Source organism: Giraffa tippelskirchi, chromosome 2 (assembly GCF_054371585.1).
Source record: "Giraffa tippelskirchi isolate mGirTip1 chromosome 2, T2T-mGirTip1v1.2.pri, whole genome shotgun sequence".
Classification (NCBI taxonomy): Eukaryota; Metazoa; Chordata; class Mammalia; order Artiodactyla; family Giraffidae; genus Giraffa; species Giraffa tippelskirchi.
Window position 1 is genome coordinate 15840716 of NC_137276.1, and position 23776 is coordinate 15864491.

Consider the following 23776-nt stretch of genomic DNA (forward strand, 5'->3'; position numbering starts at 1 on the left):
GTACAATGTATATTAAGCATGGTAATGATCGATTCTAACATCATCTGGGCTAGAAAGTAAGTCTGAATCCTGGAGCAAAATTAGTAGGAGCATCACTGAACTCAGGTGACTAATCAATACTACTCAGTGAATGTGAATTTTTATAAACTGAAGAAACTTCAGAATTCTACACAAAATGGTTCCTTTTAAGGTTGCTTAAAGTATTCCAGAAACCAACAGTACAATTTTCCACTTAACCAGAAGTTATATTTCACTCTCTAATTTCAAATACTATCATGCTGGTATATTTTAAAGGGGTTGCAAATGAGAAATTACCTGGCACAAAACATACCTTAATGCTATAATTTACTCTGAACTTCTTAGCTAAGTAGGGTACAGAACATAAAACATTAAAATCCTCAAGTTTATGCAAATGTGCATAATTTGAAAACAAGTTTTTGTACTGCTTTAATGAAGCAATTTATTATGGTATAAAAATGAGAATCATGTTTGACTATAAATCAATTCAAATAACATTGAAGTATTGATGAATACAAAGAAATGACAGAATTGGAGGAGTGAGTGTGAACAGTGAGGTGAGAGAGCTTCTTTCTTAAACTGAGAGAAAGAGCAGCTTTTCATAATAATTGGCATAAATAAAATTTAGTGGAACACAAAAAGTTGGTAATAAAGGAGAGAGAGAAGAAATTTTAGAACAATGCCCTGGGGTAGGTAAAAGCCAGTGACCTCCTAACTTAAAAGATGACCCAGATGTGAGCCCCCTGGGTTTGTGGGGGGGGGTTGTTTGTTTCATTGGTTTTTCTTTCCTTTGTCTCTCTCCCCACTTGCGTGCTAAAGTAGCTGTAATCTAGAAATACCAACAAATTCACAACAAAGGGAAAAAAGAACGCCTTAAGAAAATCCTGATGCTGAGATTGTAGGATGAGGCCCTGTACCGCATACCCATCCTGTACTAAGGTAAGCAGAGGTGGAGCCCGTGCTGCTGCAGGAAATAGGGCAAAGTGTTAAGCTTTGTTAAACTCAGTGATAGGTCCACAGTTTTGGTTTTTTTTTTTTTTTTGGTCCACAGTTTTAAAATCATATTATTGTTCAATTGCTCAGCCATATCGGACTCTTTGCAACTCCACAGACTGCAGCACACCAAGCTTCCCTGTCCTTTTACCATCTACCGGAGTTTGCTCAAACTCATGTCCACTGAGTCGGTGATGCCATCCAACAATTTCATCCTCTGTTGTCCCCTTCTCCTCTTGCCTTCAATCTTTCCCATCATCAGGATCTTTTCTAATGAGTCAGTTCTTCTCATCAGGTGGCCAAAGTATTAGTTTCAGTTACAGTATCAGTCCTTCCAATGAATATTCAGGATTGATTTCCTTTGTGATTGATTGGTTTGATCTCCTTGCAGTCCAAGGGACTCTCAAGAGTCTTCTCCAACACCACAGTTCAAAAGCATCATTTCTTTAGTGCTCAGCTTTATGGTCCAACATTCTTTATGGTCCAACATTCACATCCATACATGATTACCAGAAAAACCATAGCTTTGAATAGATGGACCTTTGTCAGCAAAGTAATGTCTCCGCTTTTTAATATGCTGTCTAGGTTGGTCATAGCTTTTCTTCCAAGGAGCAAGGGTCTTTTAATTTCATGGCTGCAGTCACCATCTGCAGTGATTTTGAAGACCAAGAAAATAAAGCCTGCCACTGGATCATACAGGAGGTCCTTTAAAATCATATGTACTACAAAACTATATATACCATACATATGAAAATATATACTATACTTTTCAGCATATTTTAATCTTTCCTAATTAAAAAGGAAAACCTGCATTCTGTATGTTTAAATGTAGTACTGGGGCAACAAAGAATGAGATGGTTGGATGGCATCACTGACTCAACGGACATGAGTTTGAGCAAACTCGGAGAGATAGTGAAGGACAGGGAAGCCTGGTGTGCTGCAGTCCACGGAGTCACAAAAAGTTGGACACGACTTAGTGACTGAACAACAACAAATATAGTACTAACTAGAGACAACTATTTGAGAACTTTGTGAACAGGAAAAAATACCAAAGATACATTTCAAAGCTTGAAGAAAACTATAAACACTACAATCAATCTTTTGATTTTGTAGGCTGAGCCCTGAAGGTTGCAACAGCTATACTAAATATTCCAGCTAATAATTAGCAAACTATCTTTGATAATTCCAGGAAATCTAGACGTTGGCCATTAATTTCCCAATTAGATCTAAAAGTGATATGAGTAAGAGGGATGTACAAACATGGTAGACTTTAAGGTGAGCATGAGGTTGCTCATATGTCTGGCCTCAAATTTTGACTGTATAAATGAAAAAAATTATGCAAATAAAGAGAAAAGACAAGTTGACATATTTTATACTGTTAATCTGACTTGCATAATAAGGAGAGAAAAGAGAAAAATATCAGTTTGTCAACAATAGAGTAAGTATATATAATTATTTGATATGAGTATGGTGTTAGGTCATTTAAAATATCTATGCAGTATGTATGAAAGGAAAAAGAAAATCTAAAAAATCCCACACAATTAAGATAAAAGACAAGATAATAACACTGAAAACTACAATAAAAGAGAGTTATGTAAATTAAAACTGTAAGAAACAAAACAGAAACAAAATGCAATTATATAATGGCAAAATTAAAAATAATAGATCAGAAAATAAGGGAATTAAAACATAATTCTGCATCAGTGCTACATAGGTCAAATCTGAAAAAGCCTCCGAGAATAGAATAGAGAAGAAAATCACTCAAGAGGAAAATTAGACACAGAAATTTTCAATATGTGCATGTAAAATATTGTTAAAGCTGACATCAAAACAAATTGAAAAGAAACTATATATGTTAAATATATGATAAAAATCTGTTGAAGATTTAAACCTAAATATTAAAAGGAAATAACCTGCACAAAAGATTAAAAAATGCAGTGTTATTCATAATAGCCCCAAAGTAAAAACAACACAAATGTCCATCAGTTGATGAATTGAAAACAAATATGATATGTCCATACATTTGAATATTGTTTGGCCATAAAGAGGAATGAAATACTGATACTTGCTATCACTTTGGATGATATGGATGAACCTTGAAAACATCATGATAAATAAAAGAAGCCATCACAAGAGACACATATTCCAAGATGTTACTTATACAATATTTCAGAGTGGACAAATCCATAAAGATGGGAAAAAGGATGTCAAAAGCTAAGGGAAAGGAGAAGGAGTGACTGATAATGTCTCCAGGATTTCTCTTAGGAGAAAAATGTTGAAAATTAGATAATGATGATGTTTTCACAACCTTGTGAATATACTGAAAATCACTGCATTGTACACTTTAAAAGGGTGATATTTTAGGTATGTAGATTATATCTTAATTAAGTTGTTATTGAAAAAATACTATTGATATCCAGTCATCTGCATATGGGCATGTGCACACACACACACACATATTCACACAAAGGAAATAGTTAGAAAGTAAGATTAGGGAAGATGTTAGGTGGTCTTGAGTAACAACATAAGTCAAAAGACAAGAAACTGGAGCAATGTTTTATGAAATATATATACTCAACCATCCCCAATAGAAAAACAACATAATGATAATTTCAGGTAAGCAAAATGCCATAAAATATAAGATCTACATAGTCATACTGAAAAAATTATTTATACACATGCTACAACCAGGAGACAAATACAGATATGAAAATAACTTAGCAAAAAGATCTGGCAGGGAATGGATGACAGAATTCAAGTTAGCGAAGAAAGCACAGTTCTCTTTTTATATCTAAAATCAGATTGTTTAGAAAGAAATATAAAATGATTAAAAAGCTACTAAAATAATAAAAATCTCAGCATGAAGTTCATAAAACATAAACACCTACAGTTCTTATTTAGGGACTATTTTAATATGTTGGAGATTATGCCTATCTCTACACCAAAAAAGTCACACCATCTTAATTACTATAACTATATAGTTAACCCTAACATCTAAGATCTCCAGGCCCCTTTCAATGCATATCCTCTGCTTATAATAAAGCTATACTGAGAGTACAGAGTGTTCAAGTCCTACAGGCCTTCATGGAAACTGAACACAATATACTTAAAGCATAATTAAAGCACATGTGGAAACAAATCAAGAATAATGTCAAGAGAGATAACAGGCAGGGGACAAAGTTTTAAATGGATAAAAGATTGAGTGGAGCGGACAGGATTTCAGAGCAAGACACCAACAAAGAGAGGCAAAGTATTGCTTCAAAGGAGACAAAAATTTTGAATGAGTAAAGAAAAACAGTTATTTGTCAAACTCAAAGGAAGCAAAACTGATACTATTTCTATATCTAGATTCTAAGGTATGGACACCAGGAAAGGAAAAAAAAAAAAAACAGTTAACACCTTCCTTAGAGAAGAGTCAGGTTTCCAGACACAACAAGTTTCTATAAAATCAAAATAGCAGAGTTTCAAAAAAAGAGTAACAACATATTTGGTTATTTAATTTTAAAAATAACATTTTTCAAAGTAAAGAAAGACTAATATCCCAGAACCAATGAGCTTCCACGTTCTTGTTCCTAAATACCATCCTCTAATATAAGGAACCAAGGCTTCCTGGAAAATGGTTGATTATAGTGTTAGGGAGAGAAAGAACAATGTGACTCAAATATCCTATAGTCTAAGAAAATAAGGAAGTACTTAGAAAATGATACAGTGTTGTCAAAAGGACAGAGGAGACAATTTGAGGGAGTTCCCAGTGGCCAACTCCAGAGCAATTTCAGCTATAATATAAAGAATAACAGCTATTATAAGCCACAAATGTGTGTGTGTGTGTGTGTGTGTTTATCTCCATGGGTCCATACTGATAAGTAAAAGTAAGTGAATAAACAAATAAATGAAGGAGAAAGGACTGCTCTTCCTTATAGTAATAAACAGAGAAAAAACAGAAGCAACAATGGAATAGAAAGTTACCATCTGGCAAACACATCAATGTCTGGTGAAAATACTAGGTGAAAGTATGGTGAGAAATGGGACATTTACATAATTTAAAAGAACTTCCCCGTAATACACTCATTAAACACAATAAAAAGAAGTAGCTCTAGAGTGGGGAAACTGGCAGACATTGAGCATTAACAATAATCCAAGACAATATCACCAATAACAGAACAAATGGATATCATGTGCTTCCCGACAGGATGCACTGAGAAAAACACATCACTTCTGCAGTATCCTTACTAAATATGCATAATCTGAACTCAATCATAAAAAAACACCAGATAAATCCAAATTGAGGGATGGTCTATAAAATAACTGTCTGACATTTTACAAAGGTCAAAGTCATTTAAGAAATTTGCACATTTTTTTGCAATTCTGAAATTATTTCACATGGAAAATTTTAAAAGAACTTTTTGTAAAGTTGCCTAGATGTCCTCAAGTTTCAGTCAAGTCTTATAGGATTTCCATTTATCTGTCAATGAACACTTAAGCTATTTCTACATCTTGGCTGTATTAAATAGTGCTGCATAACATTGGAATGCTACCATCTCTTTGAGATCCTGACTTCAACTCTCCTGGATAAACACCTAGAATGGTACTGCAGGAGCTAAGTGAAATAAAACAGTCACAGAAGTACAAATACTGCATGATTCTACTTACATGAGGAATCTAAACCAGTCAAGCCCATCAAATTAGAGAGTAGCAAGAGGGTTGCCATGGGCCAAGAGGAGGAGGAAAATAGGAGCTGACAGTCAGCAGACATAAAGTCTCAATTAGCAAGGTGAATAAAAATTTGTTGAGCATAGATTTCATGTTAAAGATGAAACATAATTTTTAATTTAAATCCATTTAAAAACTGCTAACATGGAAAAACAATGAATAAAAATAATTTAAAGCTATGATATGCTGATAGAGAGAAGAGAACAGATGACATACCTAGAGGTATTAAGAACAAATTAAAGAATAATAACTTTGTGAAATACTTCATTTGTAATGCTATGCTTGGAAAAGAAATAAATACACAAAAAGTGTGTATATATATATATATATATATATATATATATATATATATATATATGTATGTATGTATTTTATTGCTGCTGTTACAAATTACAAGAAACTTAGTGGCTGAAAACAACACAAATTTATTCTCTTATAGTTCTGGAAGTCTGAAGTCCAAATGATTCTTACAAGGAAAAACCAGTGTGGGATGGTGGTTCCTTCTGGGGGTGCTCAAAAAAATCCATTTCCTGACTCTCTCAGCTTCTGAAGACCTCTCACTCTTTAGCTAATGAACCCTACCTCTGTCTTTCCAATCTTTTGCTTACGTGATTACAGTTCCCACCACTGTAGTCAAACCTCCCTCTACCCTCTTTCAGAAGAACACATGTAATTACACTGGGTCCACCAGAATAATCCAGGATAATCTCAGAATTCTTAATTGAATTCTATCTACAAATCCCCTTTTACCATTTATGGTAATATATTCACAAGTCAAGGGTTAGAATGCAGACTTCTTTGGAGAGTAAGGCATTTATTCAGCATAAAACAGTGTTAGTATATAAATAAAAGACTGGGAAAGTATCTGATACAATGTTACCAACAATTTTCAAAGGATAGAAGAATCATCAGTGCTTTTTAATTTGTCTTTTTTGTCTATATCTTTTCCAGAATGAAACATGCATAACTTTCATAACTGGGCCAAAAGGGGAATTTTTTTTTAAAAAGTGTGCAGAGAGCTTTTTTCTTTTGATCCCTGATCTTTAAGGTGCTTTCCACATGACTTACACTTGCATGTTAAGAAATCAGATTTATATGGCTGCATATCTTTCCAAAAATGGCATATCTAATTCCAAATTCACCTACTTATTAGGTACAAATGAATGAAAACATGTAAAATAATCAGGCTCTCTTCCTAGTCTTCTGTGGCTAGAAAAAACCAAGGATGAAGTTCCAACAGGCAACAAACTTTTTTAGGTAGTTCAATCAATACAGGACTAGTAGTTTTGAAGCAAAAAAAAAAAAGTGGCTGCTATTTACTACAAAGAATTAGTAACAAGTTATACATAAAATCAAGCGCATGAGTAAAATTCAAACAGTATGTTAAAAGGAGTTTAAGCAAATAAAATATCAAGAGAACAGATTTAAAAGGTCAGATATTCCACCAAACTAATGATTCATTGTAAAGAGATGACTAAAAATTTACACATAGAAAAAGACATTTTGAAAGAGAACTTGAACTGCGAGGGAAGTTTTTGAGTACAAGATATATTGGGGGTGATGGAGAGCAAATGGTGAATATTTGTTTTACTCTTTTAGCAAAAGCTATATAAAATAATGTATTTTTAAGAAAATAGTAACCAGTGATAAAAACCAGCTGCTGCTGCTGCTAAGTCGCTTCAGTCGTGTCCAACTCTGTGCGACCCCATAGACGGCAGCCCACCAGGCTCCGCCGTCCCTGGGATTCTCCAGGCAAGAACACTGGAGTGGGTTGCCATTTCCTTCTCCAATGCATGAAAGTGAAAAGTGAAAGTGAAGTCACTCAGTCGTGTCCAACTCTTCGTGACCCCATGGACTGCAGCCTACCAGGCTCCTCCGTCCATGGGATTTTCCAGGCAAGAGTACTGGAGTGGGTCGCCAGTGCCTTCTCCAGATGAAAACCAGCAAAGATATCGGAAATATCTATATATCTGAGGTCTAAAGGCAAACATGTCAGGATCACAAATGAAATCAATCGATTTGCATATGAAGTATCAATGCACTGTTCATAGAAATTTCAGAAATTCTTAATTTGAATCTTTTGAGAAAGCAACTAAGGCTTAATGATTTGCTTTTTTACCAGTGAATATTGTATTTTACTTTTATCTCAGCATTATGCAGAGTATTTAAGGAGATCTTAATTGTAATCTCCCATTTACCAACTGGGTTATAGTATGCTGGTTAATTTTCTCAGCAAGATTCAGTGGTACAATGAAGATAATATCACCTACTTCATAAGATTGCTCTGTGGGTTAAACATAATTGTGTTAGTATGTATTAGCGCTACTACCTCATAAAACCAAGGCATTCAATAAGTATTATTTCACCTTCAATATTCACTGTACTGGGGCTGAATGAATTCTACAAGATTTCAAAAATCAGTTTCGGAGTTGCTCAATCATGTCTGACTCTTTGCGACCCCATGGACTGTATAGCCCACCAGACTCTCTGTCCATGGGATTCTCCAGGCAAGAATACTGGAGTGAGTAGCCATTCCCTCTCTAGGTGATCTTCCCGACCCAGAAATGGAACCTGGGTCTCCTGCACTGCAGGCAGATTCTTTATCATTTGAGACACAAGGATAGCCCATATACTTATATATTTGTTTTTAAATATATGAGTTCATGATTATGTATTTAGCCATCCTGAGAAGTGTGAAGAGGATACACATAGACTTTGGTGATCACAACACTGAGAATCCTAGTATGTTTTAAACAATGGCATATGTATAAGTACATATCACTGATATGTAAACACATACATATGTACAAAATCACTGCAGATGGTGACTGCAGCCATGAAATTAAAAGATGCTTGCTCCTTGGAAGAAAAGCTATGCCCAACCTAGACAGCATATTAAAAAGCAGAGACATCAGTTTGCTGACAAAGGTCTGTCTAGTCAAAGCTATGGCTTTTCCAGTAGTCATGTATGGACATGAGAGGCGGACTATAAAGAAAGCTGAGTGCCGAAGAATTGATGCTTCTGAATTATGGTGTTGGAGAAGACTCTTGAGAGTCCCTTGGACTGCAAGGAGATCAAACCAGTCAATCCCAAAGGAAATCAGTCCTGAACATTCACTGGAAGAACTGATGCTAAAGCAGAAACTCCAAAACTTTGGCCACCTGAAGCAAAGAACTGACTCATTGGAAAAGACCCTGATGCTGAGAAAGATTGAAGGTGGGAGGAGAAGGGGATGACAGAGGATGAGATGGTTGGACAGCATCATCCATCGATGGACATGAATTTGAGTAAGCTCTGGGAATTGGTAATGGACAGGGAAGCCTGGTGAGCTGCAGTCCATGGGGTTGCAAAGAGTCGGACACAACTGAGTGACTGAACTGAACTATGTATAAGTACATGTATGTGCCAACTTAGACAACTGTTTAGTAAATGATAAAACTTAAATAAATATAAGGTCAGGTATACTTATAGCCTAAATGTATCACAGCCATAATTAATAAGTTAACTATGGGAACAATGCCTCAGAAAATGAACTAAAATGACCTCTCATGCTCTATCGCCTTCACCAAGCTATTTGACACACTGCAAGCAAACTTATTATTTTAAAATTAAAATTTAACATTTTACTCTCCTCTTAATATCCTTTAATGGCTTCTCATTTTTCTTAAGATAAAGACCAAATGCTCCATAAAGCTTGCATGCTCTATAAAGCACTACATGATCTGATCCTGCATACCTCACATAGCTCATCCCAATTTCTTCTCCTAGTTCTCTGTGTTAACGTGGTAGAATCTCATGTGCCATGATCTTTCCAACCACTGACCTTTGTGGATGTGGCTGCCACTAATTCTACTTCTTGCCATCATCACACCATCACCACTCCACTACCAAGTCATCTTTCACATCATAGCCTCCTCATTCGCTTGCTTCACCCACTTCTACTCCCTTGTCCACAAATTCGGTCAGGCTCTCTTGTAATCTATTCCCAAAGCATCTATAATTCTTATTCAGAGATCTTATGATCATCATAGGTAACTGTATGACAAGTTTAATATCTATCTTTCCTACTATTTTATCAGCTTCAATGGAGCAGAACACGTCTTGTTCTCTATAATATCCCCAGAGTAGTTAGTCAATAAACATATGTTGAATGAATAAAGAAAAGCGAGCTAATTCCAATAACTGACAGTCTCTCCAAGCTCTATTAGTGTAACTCTTGAGTAAGTAAAAATTAAGGAGAAAAAATGATGTCATCCTTGTGCATATTAAATTAAATAATAATAAATTGTTTTGCATGTAATAAATACTCAATAAATACTAACATTTCCTTGCATGCTGAGCAGTACTATCCATGCTTACAATTATTAATTAAGAATTTCTACTAAGCTTGAAGCATTTAGAATAATTGCAAAAGCAAAATCTGTTGTTTAGGAACTTTAAAAGCTGAACACTTGCTAGGTACAGTATCACAGAAAAAAAAACAGAAACCTTGCTATTATCCACACTCTGACTCATTGTGTGGCCTAAGATACATACTTCAACCCTCTGAGTCTTACTTTTTTCTCAATGAATAAAAGAAGATGAACCATGATCACCAATGTCTACATGTCAATGATTCTAATTTACAGGTTTTCATATAATATACCATGATCTCTTCAGAAGCCACCTCCCTTTGCTCATACTATCTCCAAGTAGCTAAGCTTTCTGCAATGATACTTGGAAAACTGCTCAAACTTTATTGGCTGCAAATGTTCCATAGGCTAAATAGAAAAACAAAGATTGAAACTCATTCTTATTTAAATGAATGGCTGGTGCTTAAAGCTTTTCAATCATGAACTGTACTCCTTTATGTAAATTAATTAAAAAAATAATGTAAAGCAACTTTTACTTGGTAACCTGTAACATGATTTCCAAAAAATTTGGTCAAACACCCCATCAATTAAAATACCTGCCCACACAGAAACAATACATGTGTATTCATTTATTTATTAATAGCTTACATGTATACACCTAGCATATTTGCTGAAAGCATTCCTAGGAGCCACGGGCTTTTCTATTATAAGTAACGGTTCCATCAAGACAAAGTCCTGGGCTCACAGATTTTCTTTCTAATGAATAAAGAAAACCCACATTCAAGTAAACAAGTAAGTGAGATATAACTTCATTTTAGTGTAAGTGTTAGGATGGAAAAAAAAAAGTTGTCATAATCCTTAAGCAAGTGTATCTTAGGTAAGAGTAGAGTAGTAGAGATGGAGTATTTGAGGCAGAAAAATAGTAAATCCAAAAGCCATGATCTAAGGTAAAGGCTGGAATATTTTAGAACAAGCAGATTAAGTCATTAAGAACTTCTATAAAAATAAACTGACTGCCATATAAATTTCCAAATGTTCAGGAATCTAATCCTGAACTCTGTCTTGTTAATTTCAATCCTATTCCAAATAGGAACCAGTACAACTAGAGTTACCATATGTCTGGATATCTACCAGGTGGGAATTTCTCACTATTTTTCCTTTTCATAATTTTACTGAATATTCTAAAAGTGTATCATTTAAAATAAATTTTATGATAATTTACTCCAATGCATACATTTCAAAAAATTAAACTGAATTGATTCTAATTAAAAATATATAAAATTTATATATCAATTTTGGTAGGCATATTTTCATATGAAGACATCATTTGAGAAAACAGTTTAATTTTTTTTTTAATTATTTAGGTCCTGTTTTCATTTTCTTAAACATGACATTTTTATTTATATATATATATACATATATATTTATATAAAAACAACTCAGGTTAAATATATTGTGAATTTTAGTAGCAATAGTTTTACCACCTGTAGTTGAGAGTGGGTGGTATAGACCCAGTAATAGATCCAGGCTGCCTGGATTAAAACTGGATTTGACTTTCCTCACCCTGTGATCTTATACAAATGAATCAACTTTTCTCTGCCTATGTTTCTACAAACGGAAAAAAAAAAAAGATGATAATAAACATACCCTTCTCATTTGAGGATTTAATAAGCTAATAAATGGAAAAAGCTTAGAATAACTGGCACAGTAAGTGCTCAATAAAGTTTAACTAGTATAATAGTTATTTTAAAATCAGATGGTTTTCCCGTTTTATTTAATAAATGATCCAAAATAATGAGCTATATATCTGTGAAAAACAGTTGTTCACAACAGGAATATGAGACATGCTATTACCTCTTTTATGTGAAATCATTCTCAGGACATAATTTATTTAGAAAGGCATGCATTCAGCATGAGAAAAGTGCATTCAGCATCTTCATACAAAGAAGGAGCTATCAACCATTGCTCAAGACTTATAAAGCCCCACACCACATTTCATGGCTTAGCAAGAAAAGTAAGTACAGGCAATCAGCTGTTGCGCTCTCTCGCAGTTGGGCACCTTTACAGAGGATATACGTGGCACAGCTCCAATTGGGAGCCCTGGTGGGAGGTTTTCAGACATTTTTGCTTCCCTCCTTAAACTTTTTTTTTTTATTTAACTATTTTTACGATGTTTATTTACATAACCAGAATAACATGTCTTTATAAATATACAATCAAATAAATTTTCATCTCTCTTCTAAGTTAATTTAATAGCAACCTTTTTCTCTCAGCTATTTTTCACTTTCTCATAATTGTGCTGTGTCATCCTTCATTTTGGAATATACTAAGATATTCAATAATGCTAAGATATATATTTAAAAACACTGGCGTATAAGCTTCAGGAGATTTAATAAAAACACATGAATCAAAGAATAAGATTAAAATGTCAACCATGCGGCTCATTTATGTTCTGCAACACAATCTTCAATCCATCATTCTTCAATTTGTGAAACATAAAAATTTAGATTCTTTGTGTCGATCAAGGTCACTTCTGCTCTATTTGCAGATGTACCAGGCAGATCCTATTTAAATTGCTATTTATATTTATCATTTAAAATGCCACATAAACCATTAAAGTACAATATATTTCATTTAAAAGAGGAGAAATTTTTTATTCTGTTTTAAAACAAAACACAGAATAGTTACACTAAACATAAGGTTAATTCAAGTTTTAATTGTTTTCACTATTTTACATGACATAGAATTTTAAGTAATTAAATTGAGGCTGATATCTGTTAATTTATAGCTATAACAACACACACTAGAAATATTATCTCTCATTTATGAAACAAAAGAAAAAATCAAATCCAATAGATAATACACTTATAAATAATGTCTTTCAGTCAAGACATAAACATCAATTAAATAAATCAATAATAATGAGAGGTTTTACAGGGAGATAAATGGACAAATATTTTAATTTTTAGTAATATGAGCGAAGGCAAGATGTTATCAGTGCTACTAGAGGTGAGAATGGAACATAAAAGTAGTAACTAAAATTCTTACTCTTAAAAGAGGGAAGTGTATTATTTTCATCACAAAACTGCACACGGAACACTAAAAAGCAATACGAGAAAATCAAAGCAGAACAGCTATTTTTTTCAGAGAAAAAGGTGACAAAAATATATTAGATTACTTGGAAATATACTGAAATACAATCAGCAGCGTGAACATTACATATAGTAGAAGCATAAAGTAGATGATTTCAGTAAGTGACTTTTCATACTCTGATTCTTCTCATGGAAATATATCCCCTATAACATTTTCATAGTCCAGTCTTTCATCTTGTGTTTATGGTTTTCTTCACTATAATTGCTATTATAATTTTTCAAAATGCATTTAAGAAAAAAAGAAACTATACTATTTCATAGCTACTACTTTTCATATTTGCCAAGAATAATTAAGTCCTACAATGTTTATAGGGGTCAATCAAATTTGATATCATTGATAGAAACTTTTTTCCCATGTGATACATGATAGCTATCAAATACATTTGATTTGGGCGTTTAAACTGAATTTTAAAAAACTACTAAGACTGTCTATAGGATACAAGTGCTGAAGTATTACTTTCAATTAAATTAATACCACATCGTGCTCAATTGGTTCAAATTACAGTGTAGACCTGCATTTCAAATTTCACTCCAGTCTTTAAAATCAGGATAGTTTCCATTAACACTATTACAAGAACCACTGACCTTTTTTCTCTTTTTTAAAAAACACCATTTCTTTTAAATGTTATTACTCTTTTAAGGTCTCATAACAAGTGACAAGACTGCCATCTAGTGCTTTATGACTATTCTTATAACATTTTTAAGAGACAATGAGAGTCCTATATAATAGATGAGCTTCCAATATGGTAGTCACTAGTCACACATGTCTTGAGTAATTAGAACGTGACTGATTCAAATTGAGGTTGCCATTAGTATAGTATACAAGCTGTATTCAAACACTTGGAAAAGCTACAAAATAAAAAGAGGCCGTTGATTTTTTATGCTATGATATGTTTAGATATTTTGAATTAAATAGAATATATTATCAAAATTAACTTCACCTGTTTAATATTTGAGATATAGCTAGTAGAAAAATTTTAGTTCTATGTGTGGCTTACACTAGTTTAATTTGTATAGCACTGATCTAAAGAAAAATCATCTTAGTCTTAAATATAAAAGGATTAAACATTAGTGCATTCATTATTTCTAAAAAATGGAATGTAATTTATTTGTGTCCATAATTGTAACTAAATTACTCTTTGGGGATATAATAAACACCAAAAATTTAAGAAGAACGAAACAGGAATTTCTAATTTTAAAAAGTCAGACAAAAATATGTCCCCATAAAATCCAGGATGTTTGAGAGAAGTAAATAAAATTTATGTGGAAAATATAGAGAACGAGGATAAATTAAAACAAACAGAAAACAGACAATGTGAACAACAGTAAGGACAGTAATTGCAAGTGGACTGAAACATATGAAATACGCATGTGTCCATAAGTTTATGATACAAACACAGCAAACTTAGTTGCAACCTTAATAAGCAAAGTATTCTTTATTTTGAAAACTGGTATTTTTTTTAAAAAATATCAAAAATTTATCATGCCTTTACTGTGTGCCTGTAGCAATGAGTAAGCAAATGCCTCGCTCAAGGAAATTTGTTTTCACAAAAGTTTTCCAATCAAGAAATAAAGGAGCAAGAATACCACAGTTTATAACCCCTAAATCAGTTGCACTCTAACATTGGGCATCAGTGTCTGCTAAGAACAAGAAAGAGACTTGCAGGCATTATGTGCTTCAGTTACATGACGAACACAAAACTACCTGTGAAAGTATTTCCTCCAAAATCATATTTGAACCTGATTAAACCTCTAAATCAGGGTTTCTCAACCCTCTTGGTGTTGAAATTTGAGTCAGATGATTCTTGGTTCTAAGGAGCTCTCATGTGTATTGTAGGACATGTATCAAGAGCAACCTCTACCCACTAGAAGTCCATAGGATCCACACCCCATGTCTACTTGTCATACATAAAAACCTCTACAAACACTGTCAAATGTCCCAGAGACTACAAAAAAATCTTACTAAGTTTGGGGATTTTTATGCTACGTTCTCAATAAAATTATAAAAAATAATTAAAACATGGGTTTTAGTTCAATTGGGTTCAATTAAGATTTACTTAATTGAAATTAAGAAAATTCTTTAAAAAATTCAAAAAGAAGTTAAAATTGAACCACAAACTATATAGAAAATAACATTAAAAATCAAACTTAACGGAGGTAAAAGCAACAATTACAAGCTATAAAAGAGAAAGACATCACTAAGGACAAAACCTAAAACAGATGAACTAGAAAACAAAATCAGTGGAAACGATGAATAAACCCAAAAGCCCACATTTAGACTATGGGGAAAAAAAGATGAACAACAACAAAGAATCTACCAATAAAAGAACCGCCAGATCCAGAGATCTCAGTTGAATTTAAGTTAATCTTTGAAGTTCACTTCTTACTGTTTAACTATTCTTGTTTTAAAATAAAACACAATCTTGTCAAATTCATCTTTAAAAGTTATTACCATAGTTACATAAAATGAAGTTAGAAAGAAAAACCACACTTAGAATGGCTAAAATGTAAAAGACTATACAAAGTGCTAAGAGATTTTGAAGAACTGAAATTCTCATACATTGCTACTGGAAATGTAAAATAGTACAACCATTTGAGAAATCGTTTGCTTGTTTCTTGAAAGTTAAACATATATCTGCCATATGATCACTACCCAATAATAGGGTATTTCAGTACAAAATCAGCACTGCTTTTTAGTAATAACCAAAATTGTCTCCTGGAAAAACCTATCAGAAAATTCTATTTGTTCAAAATTTAAAATGAAAAAGATTACATTAAAATTCAGCTGAGTTACTCAAGTTCTGTTTTTTGTTGCATATTCAAAATAAGATCTACTGCTGTTTTACTCCTCAGAGTGGAAAAAAATGCACCAAATATTAATATAATTAGAGAATATAGCAAAGAGACACTGACTTCCCTAGCAAAATATATGAAGCTATAAGATTCAAAAATAGAAATGATAAGCTATTAATGACAACATTAGTTATTCAAAATGAATTTTATTACCTGTAAAATCACCTGAAACTAATAAAACAAACCAATTATCTAAAATAAAAAACACAAATACTTACAATAACATGTTCCTCTAAGTGGGTTACCAACATAGCGATTTTCAGAGTCACATCTGTAGAAACAAAAAACTCATTTACTATTAAACAACAAAATTCAAAAGCTTCATGTTTTTCCTTCAAGCAAACAAGTAATTAAACTCTACACTAAAACATATTAAAAACTATACTATTAATTAAAGTTTTAAAAGCAAATTTTCCAAAGAATTAATGTAGAAAGCCTATATACAGACATAAGTGAGAGAATAAGTGGAAAAAAAACACACAAAAGGAATATAGAGGATGGGAAAAAATTATGAATTTAGGGGATATGTATTCTTCCTTAACAACATGAAAAAGAATTTTCAAGTCTGGATAAAGATTTAAAGACAATTTGTTAGGTATGGGAAAGTGTGGGAATTCATAAATCATATCATTTTCTTACTTCTGGTAATCAAAATTAATATATTTTCCCCAGTTTCTAAACCAATTAATCTGTATTTTTAAAAGAATCCTCAATTGTATCATGGAGAAAAGCTTTCTTTAAATAATTCAAGATTAAATTCAGGAGTTCAAACTTTGAAGATTAAGCAGATTAAAATGAAATGGAAGAACACATGAGCATTCAGGCTCAGTAATTCTAAGTTAAACTCTTCAAAAATATGGTTAACTACAGCAGTAGGAGAAAATCGTAGGTATTTTTAAAATTTCTGAAGTTTGTATTTTTCCAATCCCTGTTTCCAGAACTCAGTTAAAATGACAATTAGTGCCTAAAAGAGATATAGCTTGGTTTTGCATAATGCTACTTCTTGGAATGTCCTCCAAATTTAATTTTTATAAAATATATACACATGGATAACTGAATAAAGTGCTTCAATATTAAATTATATGTAGAATTTTAAAAAGCAAGACGGTTATTCCAAAAATGTCTTTAGTTTTAGCCGAGTAAATTAAAACCGAGGAATCCATATATATTTTCATTAACGAAGGTCCAAACAGTTGAGAATAATAAAGTAAGTAATCAGTTACATTCTGAATGCATTCTTCAGTCATGTGCTTGCTAATATTTTGTATCCATGAAAAAAAAAATGAGGTGAAGAGTGAATATTTTTCTACATTAACTACAAAATTACTATATAGCCCTTTATACCACTAACTTTAATCTCTAGAAAAAAGAAACTTTGGGGTATAGGTTTTCTTTGGGATACAGGTGACTTCTCCAAAAGGTACTTTTAATGTGTGCTATATAGCTGTTTTCCAACTTTAGAAAATGATGAAACCCATTACTGCTGGGTTAAGCACTTCAGAATCCATACTACTCCTATATTATTGTTCCTTCCTTTAGACTTAGCTCCTTAAATCCTACCACTTTATACCCAATATATACGTATGCTAAAGGACTGATTTACAATACTGCTATAATTTCTTTACTCTCACAAAAAGTAAACTTGACTTGTTGCAAATGGATAACTCAATACTGCACTTCCCTGGTGGCTCAGATGGTAAAGAATTTGCCTGCAATGCAGGAGGACCAGGGTTTGATTCCTGAGTTGGGAAGATCCCCTGGAGAAGGGAATGGCAAACTACTCCAGTATTCTTGCCGGGAGAATTCCATGGACAGAGGAGCCTGGCGGGCTACAGTCCATGGGGTCGCATTTTCAGAATAGGAAAGCATTCAACATAATACTCCCTGCATTTTTATGCATGATATTCCCTGCATATCTCATTGCCTAAATATTGAATAGAGGACTTTCAAGTTCCCATAGCAACTTAACATGACAAACTTTGACAAACAACAAGGGATTTCAAATACTTTTTAATTTATCTATGAGTTAACTTTAAAAGCTCCAACCCAAACCTATTTTCCAATATGGAAGTTATGAAGTTTTCATTCTTGTTATTAATAATTCATTTTTTCAAATAATCAATATAATTATAACATGTATACCTTCAACATAATTTTTACAAGGAATACTTAAAATTTTATTTTCTCTAAACCACAGGTTTTCTCAGAAGGATGAAATTATATGCTTCTGTTTAGGAAATAACTTCTGCTGGCTTTCGTTACTCAAATTTAGAATTTTAAGAGAAATAAGAAATTAACATGACCTTGATAAGAATAAAACTCAAAGGCTTTACAGAATTCTTGAAGGTATCCAATATAAAAATGACATTCTCTTTTACATTTTCAAACTCAAAAAAGTAAATTAAAAACAACATTGTCTAAAAGATTCTATATTAATCATTATTGAAAAATTTTGAATGTATTAAAGTACTTTCAAAATATGAGCTGAATTTAAACACCAGTTTTTGGCATTTTAATTTCAGATATCATTTAAAGAATCACCAGTGTTTACAAACAACTGAGGAAATAAATAGTTGCAAAGGAAACATAATGAAATTTTTGACATAAAATTCAGCTGGAAAAACACAAAAGTAGATATAAATAAACTGAAAGACGTTCCTTGTTTTTCATTAGGCTATCTCAAGATCATCAAGTTGGCAGTTAATTTCAAAGATAATGGTTAATTTGATCTAAGAAAAATTCTAATGAGCTTTAAAGGAGCTAGAAAAGTTGATCTTAATGTTCACATGCAGAAGTAAACATACAAGAACAGCTAGAAGCAACAATGAAAGGAAGGGCTTTGAGGTGACCTAGACTGAAAAGACATTAAAACATACTCAACATGTGTATAATTAAAACAATATAGTATTTGTACATCAAGAGAAAGATAAATGGTACAGAACAGAAATTCCAGAAATAGGTACAGCTACTATCACTAAAATTCTAGTGTATGATAAAAGCAGTGTTTTAAATGATAGTCATCCTCTAACATAGTACTTGAGACAACTGGATAACCATTTGGAAAAATGTAAGACTATATCCAATCCTCACACCACGCACACACACAAAACACTAAACATAATTACAGAAGTGCTATCCATCATCTTTGCTAAATTTTCTGGTCTAGAAGTAAGTCACATGTCCTTCCCATACTCAAGGAAAGGGGATTATACAATAGTGTGTGAAGACCAGAAGGCGGAAATTATCGGTAGTCACCTTAGGATCTGCCTACCATAATATTTTTGTTATACATAAAGTTTTTATTATAAGATATTTCGATACAATTATTTGAGATATGAGTATGTACAATTTAATTCATATAATAAATAATTTGAGAAGCTAAAAGTATTTGATTGAGGTCAAGCTCAGATTATAAGGGGTAAAGAGAATATGAATGGAAAAGAATATGTATAAATAATTCTTCATACCAATTAGTATGATACTATATGGATTACATTAATAATAATTCTGATATGTAAGCTAAGTAATGTTTTTAAAATTCAGAATCTTTCTGTATAAAGATTAGAAACAAACATTAAAAGCCTTCAGAAGTCTTCTGCAAGGCTTCATTAAAAACATAACTTCAAAGTATTTCTGTGTCTAAGCAAAGAGATAATCATCCTCTATTCCCACTAAGCAAACAGCCAGACCTTTTTATAAAACAGACTTAGGCTGAAATATTCATTAGGGACTTTGAAAGGGTAAGTATTATCATTACATGGCACCTAAATAATGCTTACCATTTATTTATGTGATCATATTAAATCATAAATATCACTTTTTAAAAAACAAAATATAAAATAATGCCCCATTTCTAAGTGGTAAAATATCACATTTTATTTTGTTCCTACTGATGTAAATACTTACATATATTTATATATACATATATATATATATACACCTTACTGTAAGATATAATTCTTCTCCTCAGAAGCTAAAGAAGGATTAAATCTAATTGGTATAATTTGAAATATCATAACAGAATATTTAAAACAATTGAGAATCTGATAAATAAGTTTGTGTTTTCATAAAAATTATGAAAGTTATACACAAAGTAGGACATACTTGCTTTTGTTTTGCTTTTCCTCTAAAGGGACTCATAAAAATCATATATAAACAAAAAGATGATATTAAGTACTATTACAGTATCAATACTGATATCATATTTCTAAGACAATGTACCATAAACAAACAGTAAAAATTCAGACATGAATGTATGATAAATCCTGAAATAGCAGAAGAGGTACAGGTTCTAAAACTGTAATGCTATTTATGGACTTGAAAGTCCAGTAATAATAAATAGAACTAGCCAGGTAACTAAAGACTACTAAAAAGAGGAGCGTTTTTTTTTTTAATACTTAAAAATATTGGAGAGCAAAGAGGTAAAAAATTACCAGGCCAAGATGCAGAGAAGGATAGAATCCCAGGATGCTGAACCATTCCAGGGGTCCCTTTGTCTCCAATTATGAATGAGTACAGCATATCACAGAAAAGGATTGGAGTCCAGGCACACCAAAGACTGGTAAGCTTAGTCTCAAAGTGTAATCTTAGGACTAAAGGTATTAAAAAGGCCTTCCAGAGACTGAAAATACACTTTGCATGCTAAATCGCTTCAGTGTTTCCAACTCTTTGCGACCCTCTGTTCATGGGATTCTCCAGGTAAGAATACTGGAATGGGTTGCCATTAAACTCCTCCAGGGGATGTTCCTGACCTAGGGTTCAAACTTGCATCTATTATGTCTCCTGTACTGACAGGAGAATTCTTTACCACTGCTGCTGCTGCTGCTAAGTCGCTTCAGTCGTGTCCGACTCTGTGTGACCCCATAGACGGTAGCCCACCAGGCTCCCCCGTCCCTGGGATCCTCCAGGCAAGAACACTGGAGTGGGTTGCCATTGCCTTTTCCAATGCATGAAAGTGAAAAGTAAAAGTGAAGTTGCTCAGTCGTGTCCGACTCCTAGCGACCCCATGGACTGCAGCCTACCAGGCTCCTCCGTCCATGGGATTTTCCAGGGAAGAGTACTGGAGTGGGGTGCCATACTAGTGCCACCTATGAAGCCCACATCTACTTTCACCCATCCTTATCCCAGAAAATCATGAAGATACTACTATTCTCAGGCACACAGAATTAAATTCTCTTATGATTTAAGCAATGGTCTCAAATTTTCTACAAACATATTTTGCTAATATGGCATCAATAAAAAATAACCAGGCACAGAAATAGACAAGAAAACAAGAACAGGAACCAGCAGAAACTAAGGACAATGGAAACAGAGCCATGTGAATTTAGATACCACCTAGGAAAAGCCACTGCCTTTAAAATAACTATGATCCTGGAGAAGACAACAGGCAAGAATAAAAATCTGTCTAAATTTTGGAAACTATAAAAGGCAACTAGAAACTATAATAGATGAAGAATAAGAATTCAGTCTGAAAAACTAGAAAATAAAAACAGGAAAATGAAAATACGACAACCAAAATTAAGAACTGGATGGATGAGATTAACAGCAAACTATACACAGTGGGGAAAAAATTAGTAAACTGAAAAATAGGTCAGGAGAGAGTGGAAAAATATGAAAAAGAAATAAAAGCTATGGTGTTACTGGCTCCAAAAGCAGAAGACAGAAAGAATGGAGAAGAAGCCACATTTGAAGAGTATTGGAAAATTCTGAAATGCCCAACATGATAAATGAAAAATAGTAACTTCAGCAATCATTGTAAAATTGGTAAAACAAAGAAAAAACTTGAAGTCAAAGAGTAAAAGAGACCTAGGAATAAATTAAAAATCTGAATAGCTTATTACTCTTAAATAAATTCAATAGTTTATATCTCATCTTAAAGGTGTAATTAAAACCGTTCAACAAAGAAAAATCTAAAACCATTCAGTCACCTTGTTGATATTACCTAATACAGGGAAAGACAAGGAAATTGCAAACAGAACCCCTCAAAAGCACTAACCATATGGAAAAGATTGATATATTGGATTATATTAAAATTAAGAACTTCTCTTCATCAATGACATATAAAACAGTATGAAAACCTAAACCATACAGTGGCATTTACCACACATAACATCAATAGAAGATATGCATCCAGAATATAGAAAACATTACTATGAAAAATTAAGAAAAACAGAACAGAATAGGAAAAAAAAAATCACAAGAATTTTGAAAGAGCACTATTTCAGAAAAAAGAACTTCAATTGATGATTAAACATAAAATTTTTTAAATATTAAGCATACTAAATCTTAGAGAACTAAAGAAACACTTCAGTTCTTAAGAAAATGTAAATTCAAATTGCAACCTATCAATTATACATTCATAGAATCCTTACATGTAAAATGTCTTATAACACCAAGTACTGTCAAGAGTGTAGAGCACTAAGTAAATTCATACAGCCCTGGAAAGCGTATAATTTCAGATAACAATTTTATAAGAGCTAACCCTCTAAAATTGAAAAAATGGGTGCCCAACACAGACTATCAAAAATGTCTGCACTTGTGAATCAGGAGACACATATGAGAATCCTCTAAGCCCACCAATTTTAATGGTTAAAAAAAAAAAAACCTAGAATTATCAATAGAAAAATAGAAGAATGATTAAATGAAGTGTGGTATAATCATATCAAAAAATTAATCTATGGCATTGAAAACATCAAATTATAGTTACATGGATGCGGTTATTTATTCTTTCAGGCTCTACAGTTTTCACAGTTCTTTCTATAACACAATGGCATCTTCCAAGGTGAAATCCTTCCAGACTTTCAGGATGTTCACCTTATCAGAGTTCCCTTCCATAGCATTGACAATCCTTTTCATTGAGTCCTGGGTGTAATGAGCCTTAGGGGTTCTTATGAGGCCCTGACCTAGAGGCTGAATTAGAGACATTGTGGGAGAGGGCAAATAGAACATTTGGATGCCTTCAGTACTGAAGCTGAGATCTGAGTGGCCAGGGGGCATTGACCAATATCAAAAAGAGCTTCAAAAGGCAGTTCCTTACGGGCAAGGTACTTCCTGACTTTAGGAACAAAGCATCAATGAGACCAATTTAAAAAAAAAAAAAAAAAAGTTCTCCTTGTCCAGGCCTTCTTGTACAACCAAAGACAATCTTTTCCTTTCTAGGTTCCTTGATTAGCAGCTTTATAGATAATGGTAGTACTGATCATAAACCTGATTTCATTTACACAAAACAGTCGAGTTAGCCTATCCCTTCCTGATTTAATCCTGGTGTGTGCTTCTCTTCCTTACTCATAGAAGTCCTTCATGTATTTTTTTTTTTAAGAATAGAGCATTTTCATCTGCATTAAAAATCTGTTCAAGCAGATATCCTTTCTCATCAATGAATTTCTTAATGGCATCTGGGAAGTCATTTGCTCTCTCTCAGTCGGCAGAAGCTGCTTATCCTGTCATCTTGACATCTTTAAGCCAAATCTCTTTTTAAAATTTTCAAACCATTCTTTGCTGGCATAAAATTCTCCAGCTTTAGACCCTTCACTTTCCTTTTGCTTTAAGTTGACATATAATGACTTCACTTACCCTTGAGTAAGAGGCAGCTGCTGCTGTTGCTAAGTCACGTCAGTCGTGTCCAACTCTGTGCGACCCCATAGACGGCAGCCCACCAGGCTCCACCGTCCCTGGGATTCTCCAGGCAAGAACACTGG

General features: G+C 33.1%; 1 protein-coding gene across 7 annotated transcripts in view; it reads right to left on the reverse strand.

The window, feature by feature from the left end:
• The window catches only part of ATRNL1 (attractin like 1), a 738261-nt gene that overhangs the window by 479438 nt on the left and 235047 nt on the right, over positions 1-23776 (reverse strand). For all 7 annotated transcript variants that reach the window (XM_081573518.1, XM_081573521.1, XM_081573515.1 and 4 more), the window contains one exon: positions 16298-16350. In XM_081573518.1, coding sequence (XP_081429644.1) covers positions 16298-16350 — 53 coding nt within the window. The remainder of the gene's footprint in view (positions 1-16297; positions 16351-23776) is intronic.